This window comes from Schistocerca gregaria, chromosome 6 (assembly GCF_023897955.1).
Source record: "Schistocerca gregaria isolate iqSchGreg1 chromosome 6, iqSchGreg1.2, whole genome shotgun sequence".
NCBI classification, from domain to species: Eukaryota; Metazoa; Arthropoda; class Insecta; order Orthoptera; family Acrididae; genus Schistocerca; species Schistocerca gregaria.
The window spans coordinates 126,396,514-126,410,774 of NC_064925.1; the positions used below are offsets into that span (position 1 = coordinate 126,396,514).

Consider the following 14,261-nt stretch of genomic DNA (forward strand, 5'->3'; position numbering starts at 1 on the left):
ATGAAAAGAAACAGAACAAACGGAAACTTTATCTTCTGCAAGCTGGGATGGAACTAGTGAAATTGTAGGTAGAAGAAAGAGGTGCCAATACAAGAGGGTTATCTAAGTAAATTGTTCAATCAATGGATACTATTCTAAAAAAAAAGAGAATCAAAGAAGTGACAACAGAAGCACATCAGCCTCCTGCAGGGAAAGGTCGGTGCCATATTTGTGTAAGATAAGCTAAAACAAAGAAGCAGAAGTACAACAATCTAAGTAAACCAAAACAGGATTGGGAACAGTGTCATAAACATGTGTGTAACATACACTCAGAAAAATATGTGATGTGTGTCTCTTGCCTAGAAGTTGAGCACTCAGAGTAGTCTATTATATTTGAACACGTCTGTGTTTTGTATTGTAATATGTCAATGTTTTATTCACTCAATCCAATAATTATAACAATAAACAACATTTATAAACCGATGCCTTAGTTAAAATACATAAACCATTTTGAAAGTTGTAATTCTTCATCAGTAAACTTATTTAATACCTGCCCCTTAGACATCCAAGTTAGAAAAAAATGGCTTGAGCGTCCTGGGGTTAACTTCTAGATTCAGGGCGGCGACGTGAGGAAGGCGGGTAAATGACATTAGGAAAAGCGAAGCAACAGCATGGATGCGAACACAGTGATCTCTGGAGAAGGCTTCCATGCAACAGTAGCCGCTCCAGCTCCAAAGCTAACTATGACAGGTGGCCTGGCCTACGGGTGACATAAAGCCGACTACTGAGGAAATTCTTGGAAATTACGCACAGTTTCGTTTTTTTGTCTTATTCCTAGCCAAATAGTTTCCTTCCATGTACCCGCGTTTGTGATATATTTTTCTCTTCTCCAAGACATTTCAAACATTTCCAAGTACCATAGGGAAGGAAGAGTAATACAGTGATTGTGTTTTTAAAAATATGTTTCAAGTATGACATATGGTCTTAATGTACTACTCAGTTTGTGGGCGAGCTTGCCTTTACTTAGGAAAGTATTTAAACGCAGTTCGTTGCTGTATTGTAATCGGTCAAGTAAGTGTATCATACAGTGCGGAACTGACAGAGATAGTGAACATTACCGAAGTTAAAGGAAATATATATTTGAAATGAAAATCACTATTGAGAAAACAAATCTTATTCATCTAAGAGGAAATAATACGTGAAGTTGTTCCGGCAACGGAAATATTAAAACTTTGGCAGAAATAATAGAAATTAAAACCATGATGGAAATGGTGTTTTCTAACAATAGATTAGTTTTCTGCTAAAATATGAACAAATAAATGGACTGTAACGTGACAATGAGGAAGAAAGAACAATGCTGAAAACATCTGAGACGTGAACTTGGCGGAGATTGAGAATATCAGGTGGGATGGGAAGGGCGAAAAATAAGAAGCTAGGTGTACCAAGAAGAGTGGGTGAACAGACACAACTACTGACTGTAATAAAGAGAAGAAACCTGACTGGACATGTAAAGAAAGGAGGAGGAGCTTATAAACACGGATTTGGAAATGTGGAAGGAGAAGAGGGAGGAAGCGACTTCAGACATTGTACGATATGCAAGAATGCATCGCATACATCTGCGTTAAGAAGAAAACGAAGGAATATCTTAAATGAAGATACAAATGAACTGCTAACACAGCAGGAAATGGAAGATGGTGATGTCTCTCATCATCATAAACCGGAACCCCTCCTACAATTAACACAGTGGCATGGAAGGCAGAAGCGTTTGCCTGTGAATGGCGAAGTTTACGGGTTAGAGTCTCGGTAGGGGACACAACGTAACTTGCCAGGAGGTTTGAAATCAGTCGACTCCGTGCCACATAAAAACCCGAGGCACATCTATGTGTGACTAGAAATGGAAAAAAGTTATACGGAACAAGCCGATCGAAAGAGACCTACATAATTTGTTTGAGATGAACGTGTACAGTAAACGATTGGAATAAGGGACTGATCTATGAAAGGATACGGAATAAAAATGTCTAGTAAACGTATGTCCGGAAATGCATGGGTTCCATGCTAGAGACTGTTTATTCAGTCATACGTTGTTAGAGAGAATGCGGTCTAACACGCGTTGTATCATGCAGCCACAGTTACAGTATATGTTGAAAATGCTTTCCATGTGCCTCAACTCATACATGTACATGACGCAGCATGTTCTGCCTGACACGTTCACATCGGCCAGGCTGCAGTGTCAAAGGCAGAGTGAATACGCTGCTCCAGTGTCTCCACATCTGGAATGGGCTCTGCATACACGATACTTTTGAGATGGTCCCATAACCAGAAATTGCACGAGTCGAGATCCGGTGAACGAGCTGGCCATGCAATTGGACAACTGGACCCCTCGTTCGATTCATTGACAAGGGAAGACACTATTGAGATGCGTCCGGACGGTGAAGTGGGCTGGAGAACCATCATGTACCAGCCACATGACCCTTCGAATCATCAATGGCATTTCTTCTAGCAGGGAAGGCAAAGTCACCCGCAAGAAAGGCCGATCGTTCCAGCCTGTTAGGCGATATAAAAGGAAGAATGGTCCCAAAATTATACCGGCCCACACATTCCGACTGCACTGATGCAGATGACTCGCTGTCACCATGCCATGGGGCTTTGCATACTGTCCCACAGATGAAAGCTGAAGATACCACACCGCAAATCCCGGCAGCCTGACGAAGAAACTAGTGACAAAACTGCTCCCGATGTGGAAAGTCTGTCGCTAGTAAGCCTTGTACAAGCCAGAATTTGAAACACGAACATCTGCTAGCATGAGTTTCTTAGAAGTAGATACCTTAGGGGTTGCGAAGCAACTCAAATCGCTTAATACGGGCAAGTCTTCAGGTCCAGATTGTATACCGATTAGGTTCCTTTCAGATTACGCTGATACTATAGCTCCCTACTTAGCACTCATATACAACCGCTCGCTCACCGATAGATCTGTACCTACAGATTGGAAAATTGTGCAAGTCGCACCAGTGTTTAAGAAGGGTAGTAGGAGTAATCCATTTAACTACAGACCTATATCATTGACGTCGGTTTGCAGTAGGGTTTTGGAGCATATACTGTATTCAATCATTATGAACCACCTCGAAGGGAACGATCTATTGACACGTAATCAGCATGGCTTCAGAAAACATCGCTCTTGTGCAACGCAGCTAGCTCTTTATTCGCACCAAGTAATGGCCGCTATCGACAGGGGATCTCAAGTTGATTCCGTATTTCTAGATTTCCGGAAAGCTTTTGACACCGTTCCTCACAAGCGATTTCTAATCAAGCTGCGGAGCTATGGGGTATCGTCTCAGTTGTGCGACTGGATTCGTGATTTCCTGTCAGGAAGGTCGCAGTTCGTAGTAATAGACGACAAATCATCGAGTAAAACTGAAGTGATATCAGGTGTTCCCCAGGGAAGCGTCCTGGGACCTCTACTGTTCCTGAACTATATAAATGACCTGGGTGACAATCTGAGCAGTTCTCTTAGACTGTTCGCAGATGATGCTGTAATTTACCGTCTAGTAAGGTCATCCGAAGACCAGTATCAGTTGCAAAGCGATTTAGAAAAGATTGCTGTATGGTGTGTCAGGTGGCAGTTGACGCTAAATAACGAAAAGTGTGAGATGATCCACATGAGTTCCAAAAGAAATCCGTTGGAATTCGATTACTCGATAAATAGTACAATTCTCAAGGCTGTCAATTCAACTAAGTACCTGGGTGTTAAAATTACGAACAACTTCAGTTGGAAGGACCACATAGATAATATTGTCGGGAAGGCGAGCCAAAGGTAGCGTTTCATTGGCAGGACACTTAGCAGATGCAACAAGTCCACTAAAGAGACAGCTTACACTACACTCGTTCGTCCTCTGTTAGAATATTGCTGCGCGGTGTGGGATCCTTACCAGGTGGGATTGACGGAGGACATCGAAAGGGTGCAAAAAAGGGCAGCTCGTTTTGTATTATCGCGTTATAGGGGAGAGAGTGTGGCAGATATGGTAAGCGAGTTGGGATGGAAGTCATTACAGCATAGACGTTTTTCGTCGCGGCGAGACCTTTTTACGAAATTTCAGTCACCAACTTTCTCTTCCGAATGCGAAAATATTTTGTTGAGCCCAACCTACATAGGTAGGAATGATCATCAAAATAAAATAAGAGAAATCAGAGCCCGAACAGAAAGGTTTAGGTGTTCGTTTTTCCCGCTCGCTGTTCGGGAGTGGAATAGTAGAGAGATAGTATGATTGTGGTTCGATGAACCCTCTGCCAAGCACTTAAATGTGAATTGCAGAGTAGTCATGTAGATGTAGATGTAGATGTAGATGAGTGATAATGATAGTAACAATTGTTATGGGGAATGTTCCACACGGTCGTTTGGCTTATCCTGTAGTGGCAGGCCAACTGCCTGGTACTGACTCGGCGGTCGCCTTCCACAATGTTAATCATACTTTCCTCCAAGTCAGCTGTCGGAAGATTTCGGGTACGTCCTTCATGATTTCCTGCTTCCTGAAGCGAATCTCAGACAAACGGCGAAACACTGTTGCAAACAATGATGCTGTGATTGTTGTCGGCGAGAAAGGTTTCCTGATTAAACCTTGCTGCCCTCCGACCGTTGCCATTTGTCTTTCCGTAAGTAAACACCAAGTCAGTAAACTCTTGATTCGAATACGGAACCACATCCACCACAAGGTGAGTCAGCAAGAGAAGTGAATCGGACAGAGCATTACCAATTACTACGGGAGGGGAGAGTGCTAGGACATGACGTATGAGGAACAGTACCACCCTCTAGGAGGAAACCGTGCATACTGTAAGCGTGGGTGCATGGTACGGCGCGTATTAGATCGCAGTCTCTGTAACAAATTATGATTGAAGAAATGGTCTCTGAGATGGACACTACGTATTTCTGGACAGAATTCATTAGGACATTTTTGTTCCTTATCCTCTCAGCGATCAATCCGTAGAGTTTGTAGACGGCGGAAAAAAATCACCCTGTATAATATTGTCATCGTGACTACTGGCACATGCCTAGAAAAAATACATAAGATGCTGGCAATAGTTAATTATCTGACATACGTCATATCACTTTTCCGTAGTGTATAAACTATAGCAAATGCAGCATATAGTTACACAATAATCTGCTGATGATGGCGAACGTTCTTCACTAAGCTCTTATAAAGCTTAGAGAACTCTTCACTTGCACCATTTGTACTTTCGTAGATCGGTGCACTGTCATGCAGCTCTTCCCCAGCTTGCGTGTTAGTCTTGTTGAGGAAATAAGTCGCTTTAGAGTGCCCTTTCCGTGTATGAGAATGTTCTGGAACGGCGATGTTTCCCACTGATTGGATTTGCCTTTGTGCTGGCGTACATAGTCGCATACGAACCAAATTTACATTCAAGAGTTCCAGTTCGGAGGTTACCTTTATCATAATGTTAACAAAGTATATGTCCATCAGGACACTACCCTCGACTGCGACCAAAACGGCGACGCACTGGACGACGTAGATTATTTCGTAATTGGGAGACGCCAGCCCGTTCCCGGGCGTCAGCATGTAAAACATGGGTCGCCGGTAGACCTCAGTGATGTTCCCGTGCGTCACATAATGTCGTTCCAGCATCGGTATCATCATCCACGTCGGTAATGACAGAACCGGCGCCGCCTGAAACACCCAGTAGACACCAATGTTGTACTTTAACTTGCACTAGAACCACGGTTGCGTCACTTAATTCTTTCTTAATCGCTATCTTGTATTATTGCCTAGACTTCTGAGTCTCTATGACTTTGTGTAAGATAAGTTAGTAACCAGTTGCACAAAAGAAATATTTATTTCCTTAATCGGTATCGGAACTGGTCGCAAATAATGGGATAGTTGTAAGCTTCTGAAGAAGGTCACTAGGTGCCCGAAACCTGTTAAGCAAATACATACATTTTTGTGCATATGGCTGCTGATTATTTCGCAAATACAGATACAGTTGCTGGATATGGATTAAATGATTAATGGTAAAATAACAAACGAGTTAATCGACAATCACACGTAAGTTTATTTTTTACTGGGAATCTTAAAAGAGAAAAGTCTAGATTCACTTAGAACTACGGGCGGGTCAGTTCTGCTGCCGCCGTTATAGTAATCTCATATCTCGTATCGCTTCATGTTTACTTTTGTGTTTGTTCAACGATTCAGAACTCACTCTTATGAAGTTGCAGTTCTTCAGCAGTGGAAGTGAGGAAGACCCGGATCAAACACGTCTGGAAGTGAACACAAGAATCACACAGCCAGTGTTTCTTCCATGAAATACGGTGTCAGTAGTGGATTACAGCTGCATAAACAGTGCTTGAAACATACAGATTTACTATGACCGAACATCTAAGAATAAAAGAGGAAATCGTAAATGCCATAAATGAGATTTTTAGCTCATTACTTTGAGGACTAGCCGGTGCAGGTTTCATCTGAGGAACAATGTCACTTCCTGTAGTTTCAGATTCTTCATCGGAAGATGATGTTACAGCACCATGACTTCCTAAATACTGATGAAGAAAGTGTCCATGCTTACATGTTTCTTTCATAACCATTTAACTAAGTTCTGCGTAGACACATTTTCAACTGCGACAGCTACGTTCATTCGTCGGTGCAACCTTACTTGAATAAGGGAAGAAACGTCACAGGTGACAATTTTTGCGTCTCCTTAGCTGTCTCCGAAATCTTGAAAGAAATTCTACCAGTGTTGGGAGCATCATAAATCGAACCTGCAGGGAAATGCCGATCTCAGTCGAAAAAGTAAAAGAAGGATTTCATAGCACAGTATTGTAGAAGAAGAATGACACGACACTGACTGTTTATAAAGGAAAGAGCAGCAAGAATGTCCTGATTCTCAGCATTATGCATCGTTAAGTGAAGATTAAGGCTGGATTGAAAAAGAAGCCACGTACATTTAGCCTACATTTTATAACTGTACTAATTATGGCGTAAACGTAATCGACCAAATGACTCGCAAATACTGACAAAGCACCATCCAGACATTCGACTTGTCACACGTGTTGCAGCTCACTGGATTTGCCTGGGATAAATGTCTGGGTATTACACAAAGAGCTAAACGAGAAAATGGTGAAATGCAGGGACTTCATATTGCAGCTGGAAGAGGATCTTCCTGAGAAACACACTGCGCCCAGGAAGACTAGTAACTGCACCACTCCCGAAGATATAACTGGGAACCAAGGAAAGCGAACGCGTCTCCTTGTAAAGTCTATCTGCATTGGATAATTTTTAAAGTGTCAAATGTGTAAGAAAACTGCGAGCGATAAATGAACACCAACAGACTACGAGACGTGTTTTTTAAGTAAGTACCGTTTTGAAATTAAAAAAAAAAAGACGTGCTAAGATATCTCAATAATTTTATTTTTACATGAAAGCCTGTACCTTAATCTACTTTTCTACGTGATTTCCGTCAATATTGAGACACTTGTCTGTACGTTGTACCAGTTTTTGAATATCCTCCTCATAGGAGTCTGCCGCCTGACTTGTTAACCACTGCATCACCACTGTTTTGACTTCGTCATCGTCTTGAAGACGCTGATCGCCAAGGTGTTTCTTTAGGTACAGAAACAGATGGTAGTCACTGGGCGCAAGATCGGGGCTGTAAGGAGGATAATCTGTAGTTTCCCATCGAAAAGATGTGATGAGATCGTTGGTCTGATTCGCCACATGCGCACGGTCATTGTCTTGCAGCAAAACGGTGCCCTTGCTCATCTTCCATGGACTGTTGCTTTGATTATGGTGTGACGTAGGCCACCAATGTTTCATCGCTCGTAACAGTTTGGCTTAAGAAATCATCACCGTCGTTGTGGTACCGCTCAAGGATAGTCAATGCACTGTCTAAACGTTTGGTTTTGAGCACATCCGTCAACATTTTCGGTACCCAACGTGAGCACAATTTTCGGTACTTCAAGTGCTCGGTCAGAATGCCATACAAAGCACTACCAGAAACGTTAGGAAAGTCATCCCGCAAGGAGGAAATCGTAAAGCGGCTGTTTTTTCTCACCTTATTGTCCACTTCCTGCACCAAACTTCCATTAACGATCGAACGACGCCCACTCCGTTGTTCGTCATGCACACTTGTGCGGCCATCTTTAAATGCTCTCACCCACTTTCTCACCACTCCATCACACATAATGTTTTCTCCGTAAATTGCACATCTCACGATGAATATCGATCGCTCTTAGGCCTTTAGCACTAAAAAGTCTTATAACAGCCCGTACTTCACAGTCGGCGGGAGTCACGATAATCGGAGGCATCTTAAACACTCAGTACACAACGTAAACAAGGGAGAATCAGACTGTAATGGCGTCAGTGTTTAGATTAAGGTACAGTCTTCCATGTAAAAATAAAATTATTAAGATATCTTAACACGTCTTCTTTTAATTTTGAAAATGGCACTTACTTTTAGAAAAACACGCCTCTTATTATCTGCATTTATTACGTGAAGATAGCCAGTATAGGCAGCCAGAAAATGTGTATAAGTTTCGTTAATAATAATTCATAACTTGGAAAAAGCTGCTTTATTTCTGTTGATTTTATAATAAAAGAGAATAGATTCATTAGTGGCCATAATAACCCAAGGACACAGAATAATAAAACGAAGATACATCTAGGTCGTAATTGACCCAGCTGTGGTTCCAGGTATGACCAAATACTAACGGTTCTAGTATTAATAGGTTGTGGCATTATGGGATTAAGGAAAAGCTAAACAGTGGTTAGCTGCATGCCTTGCAAGTAGGAAGCAGAAAAATGTCCTGCTTTGTCAACACACAGTGAAGAGATTTGATTTTGACTAGGGTATGCAATGTGGGGCTTGCAACAGGCTCTGTATTGGAGCCGTTGCTTTTCTAATTTGTATTAATCACCCTATCTGCCACTATAGACGACAGATTCTTTGGGAAACGACGCAAGCGTTGTAATGTAGCTAATGTATTTGAAGAGGTAGTTCGTAACATCAGCATGTGGCATTCAGAGAACAGATTAATACTTAAGGTCAACAAAACGCAATGCGTACAGTTTCTGACACAGAACTCTAGTTGATGTGAAATTCTACTGTCCCAGAGTGGCCAAACAGTCAGTGAACCCGACCATTTTAAAGTCTTAGGACTGAGGGTAGAATAAGATTTCTTGGATGTACCACCTTCAAGAACTTGTGAAGTACCTGAAAGCCGGAGTCTTACTATAAAAATGATCTGTAGTGTCTCTGGCGCTGAAATACGATTGTAGTTTATTTTATCTGCTTCCTATGGTATTATATTTTGGGGCACGTCTGTGCACATCTCAAAAATGTATTCCTAGTGCAGAAAGAGTCGTTAAGGCAGATCTGCCGTGTCAGTTACGAACGTTCATATAGGCCATCGTACAGGTGTCTCGAACTCTGAACCTGCCATCTTTATAAATACACTAAATAGTCAAAGAAATTGGTCCACGTGCCTGATATCTTGTAGGGCCCCGGCGAGCACGCAGAAGTGCTGCAATACGACGTGGCATGGACTCGACCAATGTCTCAAGTAGTGACACCATGAATCGTGCAGGGCTGTCCATAAATCCGTAAGAGTAAGAGGGGGTGGAGATCTCTGCTGAAGAGGAAGTCGCAAGGCATCCCAGACCTGCTCATAAATGTTCGTGACTGGAGAGTTTGGTGGCCAGCGGAAGTGTTTAAACTCAGAAGCATGTTCCTGGAGCCACTCTCTAGAAATTCTAAACGTGTGGGTCGCCGCATTGTCTTGCTGGAATTGCTCAAGTCCGTCGGAATACACAATGGACATGAATGGATGCAGGTGATCAGAAACGACGCTTAAGTACGTATCACATGTCAGAGTCGTATCTATGCATATCAGGGGTCCCATGCCGCTCCAACTGAACACGCTCCACACCATTACAGAGCCTCCACCAGCTTCAACACTCCCCTGCTCACGTACAGGGTCCATTGATTCATGTGGTTGTCTCCGTACCCGTACACGTCCATCAGCACTATACAATTTGAAGTTAGACTCGATCGACCAGGCTTGCATTCATCAACAGTCCAATGTCAGTGCCGAAGGGCCCAGGCGAGGCCTGAAGTTTTGTCTCGTGCAGTCATCAAGGAAACACGAGTGGATCTTCGGCACCAAAACCCACATTGATGATGTTTCGTTGAGTGGATCGCACGCTGACACTTGTTGATGGCCCAGCATTGAAATCTGCAGCAATTTGAGGATGGGTTGCACTTCTGACACGTCGAACGATTCTCTTAGTCGTCGTTTGTCCCTTTCTTGCAAGATCTTTTTTCAGAATTAGCGATGTCAGAGAGTTGATGTTTTTTCGCCCGCATCTCGTGGTCGTGCGGTAGCGTTCTCGCTTCCAGCGCCCGGGTTCCCGGGTTCGACTCCCGACGGGGTCAGGGATTTTCTCTGCCTCGTCATGGCTGGGTGTTGTGTGTTGTCCTTAGGTTAGTTAGGTTTAAGTGGTTCTAAGTTCTAGGGGACTGATGACCATAGATGTTAAGTCCCATAGAGCTCAGAATCATTTTTGATCGGAGATGCTGTGTCCCATCGCTCGTGCGCCGACTGTAACACCACGTTCAAAATCACTCAGGTCTTGATAACCTATCATTGTAGCAGCAGTAACGAATCCAACAGCTGTGCCGTACACTTGTTGTCTTATATAGCCGTTGCAGACCTCAGCGCCGTATTCTGCCTGTTTACACATCTCTGTATTTGAATAAGCTTGCCTATACCAATTTCTTTGGCACTTCATTGTCCCACACGTGCAAGAACCAAGAGGTGAGACTAATAGTGCAAGACCAGGAAGAAAGTGCTCGGATTCAAAAGAGTGAAGACATTCTTTCGCCCCAACTATTCAATCTATACACCTAAGAAGCAATGACTGAAATGAATGAAAGCTTCAAGAGAAGGGTGAAATTCAGGATGAGAGAATATCAATGAAAACACTCACAGATGACTTTGCTATCACATTACTATCCTCATCGAAATTGAAGAAGAACTGCACGATCTGTTGAATGTAATAAACTGCGTATGGATTGAGAACCTGTGAGAAAAACACAAATGTAATGGGAAATAACAGAAAGGAGAATAGCAATAAACGTGACGTCAGAATTGATGATTCCAAAGTGCGAAGTAGCCGAAGTCATCTTGGACGCAAAAAAGGCCATGACGAACGAAGCAACGGGGAGCTAGAAAGCAGACCAGCACAGAGAAAGGAGGCATTTCTGGTCAAGAGAAGACTACCGGTGTCTAACGTAAGCCTTAATGCGAGAATAAGTTTCTGGAAATGTACGTTTGGAGCACAGTGGTGAATCATGGACAGTAGAAAAACCCGAACGGAAAGTAATCAAAGCGTTTAAGATGTGGTCCTACAGAAGAATGTTGAATATCATGTGGACTGATAAGATAAGGACTGAGGAGGTTCTCCGTAGAATCTGACAACAAGAAGGGTAGGATGATAGAACAGTGTTAAGGTATCAGACAATAACCTCTATGATATAGAAGGAATGGGTAAAGAGAGGACGAACAGTAGGGAAATACAGAGTTTAGAATACATCCAGCAAATAACTAAAGATGTAGTGTGGTGCAGAGAAGAGGGTTTCATGGTGAGTCACTTCAAGCCAGTCAGAAGACAGATGACTCAGAAAAATTTCATCTTTGAACTTTTTACAGAGGATTGTGCACTAATCAGTATGTACCATTTTCAACAGCTATCCAGTAACGAACAGTAAAAAGTGTGATAAACCTTAACTAATGAGGAAGTGTTGAATAGGATTGGGGAGAAGAGAAGTTTGTGGCACAACTTGACTAGAAGAAGGGATCGGTTGGTAGGACATTTTCTGAGGCATCAAGGAATCACCAATTTAGTATTGGAGGGCAACGTGGAGGGTAAAAATCGTAGAGGGAGACCAAGAGATGAATACACTAAGCAGATTCAGAAGGACGTAGGTTGCAGTAGGTACTGGGAGATGAAGAAGCTTGCACAGGATAGAGTAGCATTGAGAGCTGCATCAAACCAGTCTCAAGACTGAAGACCACAGCAACAACGAACCTTAAGTATTCAGATCTAATGTGAAAGATTTCCCTGTGGCTCGGTTTCTGCACAGGAACTCCTCGCCAAAGTTGAGAACATTTGTTTGCAGTATGTTATTTATTCATATATTCTCTCACAATATTGTTGTGCTTCATCATTTCATTAATGTCTCTTCTTCATTTCTGAATATTCGGCTACTGTATTGCGTAAATAATAAAAGAAGAATATGCAGAGGTCGATAATTATTATTTTTCCTGAGTCATGTACAGGAGTGTAACCCAAGATATAAACAAAAGAAGTAATTAATAGAATTAATAAGACAGTAACTAGGCAGTAGTTAAGAAAGTATGTGCATAATGAATCTGCTTTCTTAGTAATGCTATCTTAGCAAACAGAGAATTTCGTGGAAAATGGTTAAAAGTATAATTGTGCAACTGTATTTGTTTAATGTAAATAAAAAGTTGTCATCTGCTTTAGTTTATAGAAGTATGTGTAATAGCACTAAAAAGTAACTACCAAAGTAAAGACATCCAATAGCAATTATCGCAAAGTGTCTTCTGCTTATTCTGAAGCCATAGTGGAACTATAATAGTAATGCGCATATTACCTTCATATTTAGATTTAGATTCAAGAAATTACTCTGTTGAAATGATTGAATACAATCTCAGCGAAGTCTGTAATAGTAAAAGGAAATGCACCGTGATGTGAAACTTATAAAACAAATAAAATATTTTTCCTGTATCCAGCCATTAAATTTTTAAGGAAAAGATCGCCATTCGTTATATCCCAGGTAGCGACACAGCTTGGTCCAGAAAATAGTAGCTCTCAGAGTTACATCACATTAAAGCGCCAATTGGTTTTGGTAATTGCGATTAAGAAAGAGATCTGACCTGCCAGGCGAGAGATAGCATAGCTGCTCTCCGGTGGTACTTGCTTCGGATGCCACTGCCATCTTCTGGAAACCGTTTCGTCGAATCCACCAAGATGGACATTAACTCCTCAAGCCTAGTACGATCGAGCATGAAGAACACGGCCTGCAAACACAAGGAAAAAAAAAACAGATACTTGTGTCTTTTGTGTGACTGGAATTCACTTGGAAGGTATTGGCGTAATAGTGACCCATATTCTTTTATGTCTGCTTAAACCACTGGACACCATATAACCCGGTTTTAAAGTGATTTTATTTGTCCGTATTTATCAATTATCTGATATCAGTAAGAATGTGAATTTTGTATGAGAATTTTTTAGAGACGGAATCGCAAATTTGATACAATTTATTTGGAGGAGATTTTGTGAGCTGTATTTAACATTTAAAAGCGTATTTATTTTACAGAACGCCTTATGGGAGCGTAATTTCTCAGGAGAAATTGTAGTTTATGAACCTTATCTGGAAACACCAAAATCTGTTGCTAAGTCTCATTTCAGAAAAAAACACGCCGACCCAATGTATTAACCCGGCAGAACAAAAGAATTTCGACTGCCGATTACTCAAAAACTTCTAGTAGTTTGATTAATACATATACACAGTATCGGAGCAGAACCAGTACTAGAGAGTGCTGAATTGTTTCAGAATCTTCCCAACCCATCCCTTTCATCCTCCCCCTCCTGTCTAGCACAGTTGTCTTACGTATAAAATGGTGGGCCTTCTTCCATTGGCTTAGGGGAACCGGTGCAGCCTGCATGGTTGCCAGAAATCCACCACCGGTTATCACTATAATTTTTTTACATTCTTTATGGAATTAGGATCACTTATATTCGCTACGTATTTTCCAAGGCCGTTTCCTTACCACTATAGTTTATTATCCTTATCACTGTACACACTGGACTCGCATTCGGGAGGACGACGGTTCACTCCCGCGTCCAACGGGATGGTTCCTTTGAAAGGGAACGGCGGACTTCCTTCCCCGTCCTTCCCTAATCCGATGAGACCGACGACCTCACTGTCTGGTCTTCTCCTCGAAACAACCCAATCCCTTATCACTATAATTTATTTCACAACTTGGGCGCCATGGGTATTTAAGTAGGATCTAATTTATGACCCAAGATGGTTGCCAAGTATTTTCCCAAGATAGCTTTTTCTTAATTAGTATAACCTATGACACAAGATTACATCAAAGACGGTGGAATTACGAAGTCATTACGAAACATGGCAACGTCCCTGAAATGTTTCATAAATTCATCCCTATTACGTTATGGACTTATCCCAGTATAAGA

The 14,261-nt window shown here is 41.9% G+C and overlaps 1 protein-coding gene across 1 annotated transcript in view; it reads right to left on the bottom strand.

The window, feature by feature from the left end:
- Positions 1 to 14,261, bottom strand: part of LOC126278761 (uncharacterized) — a 62,321-nt gene that overhangs the window by 33,510 nt on the left and 14,550 nt on the right. Inside the window, exons 2-3 of the mRNA XM_049979037.1 lie at positions 12,938 to 13,081; positions 5,125 to 5,654 (exon numbers count right to left, since the gene is read on the bottom strand). Coding sequence (XP_049834994.1) covers positions 5,125 to 5,654; positions 12,938 to 13,081 — 674 coding nt within the window. The remainder of the gene's footprint in view (positions 1 to 5,124; positions 5,655 to 12,937; positions 13,082 to 14,261) is intronic.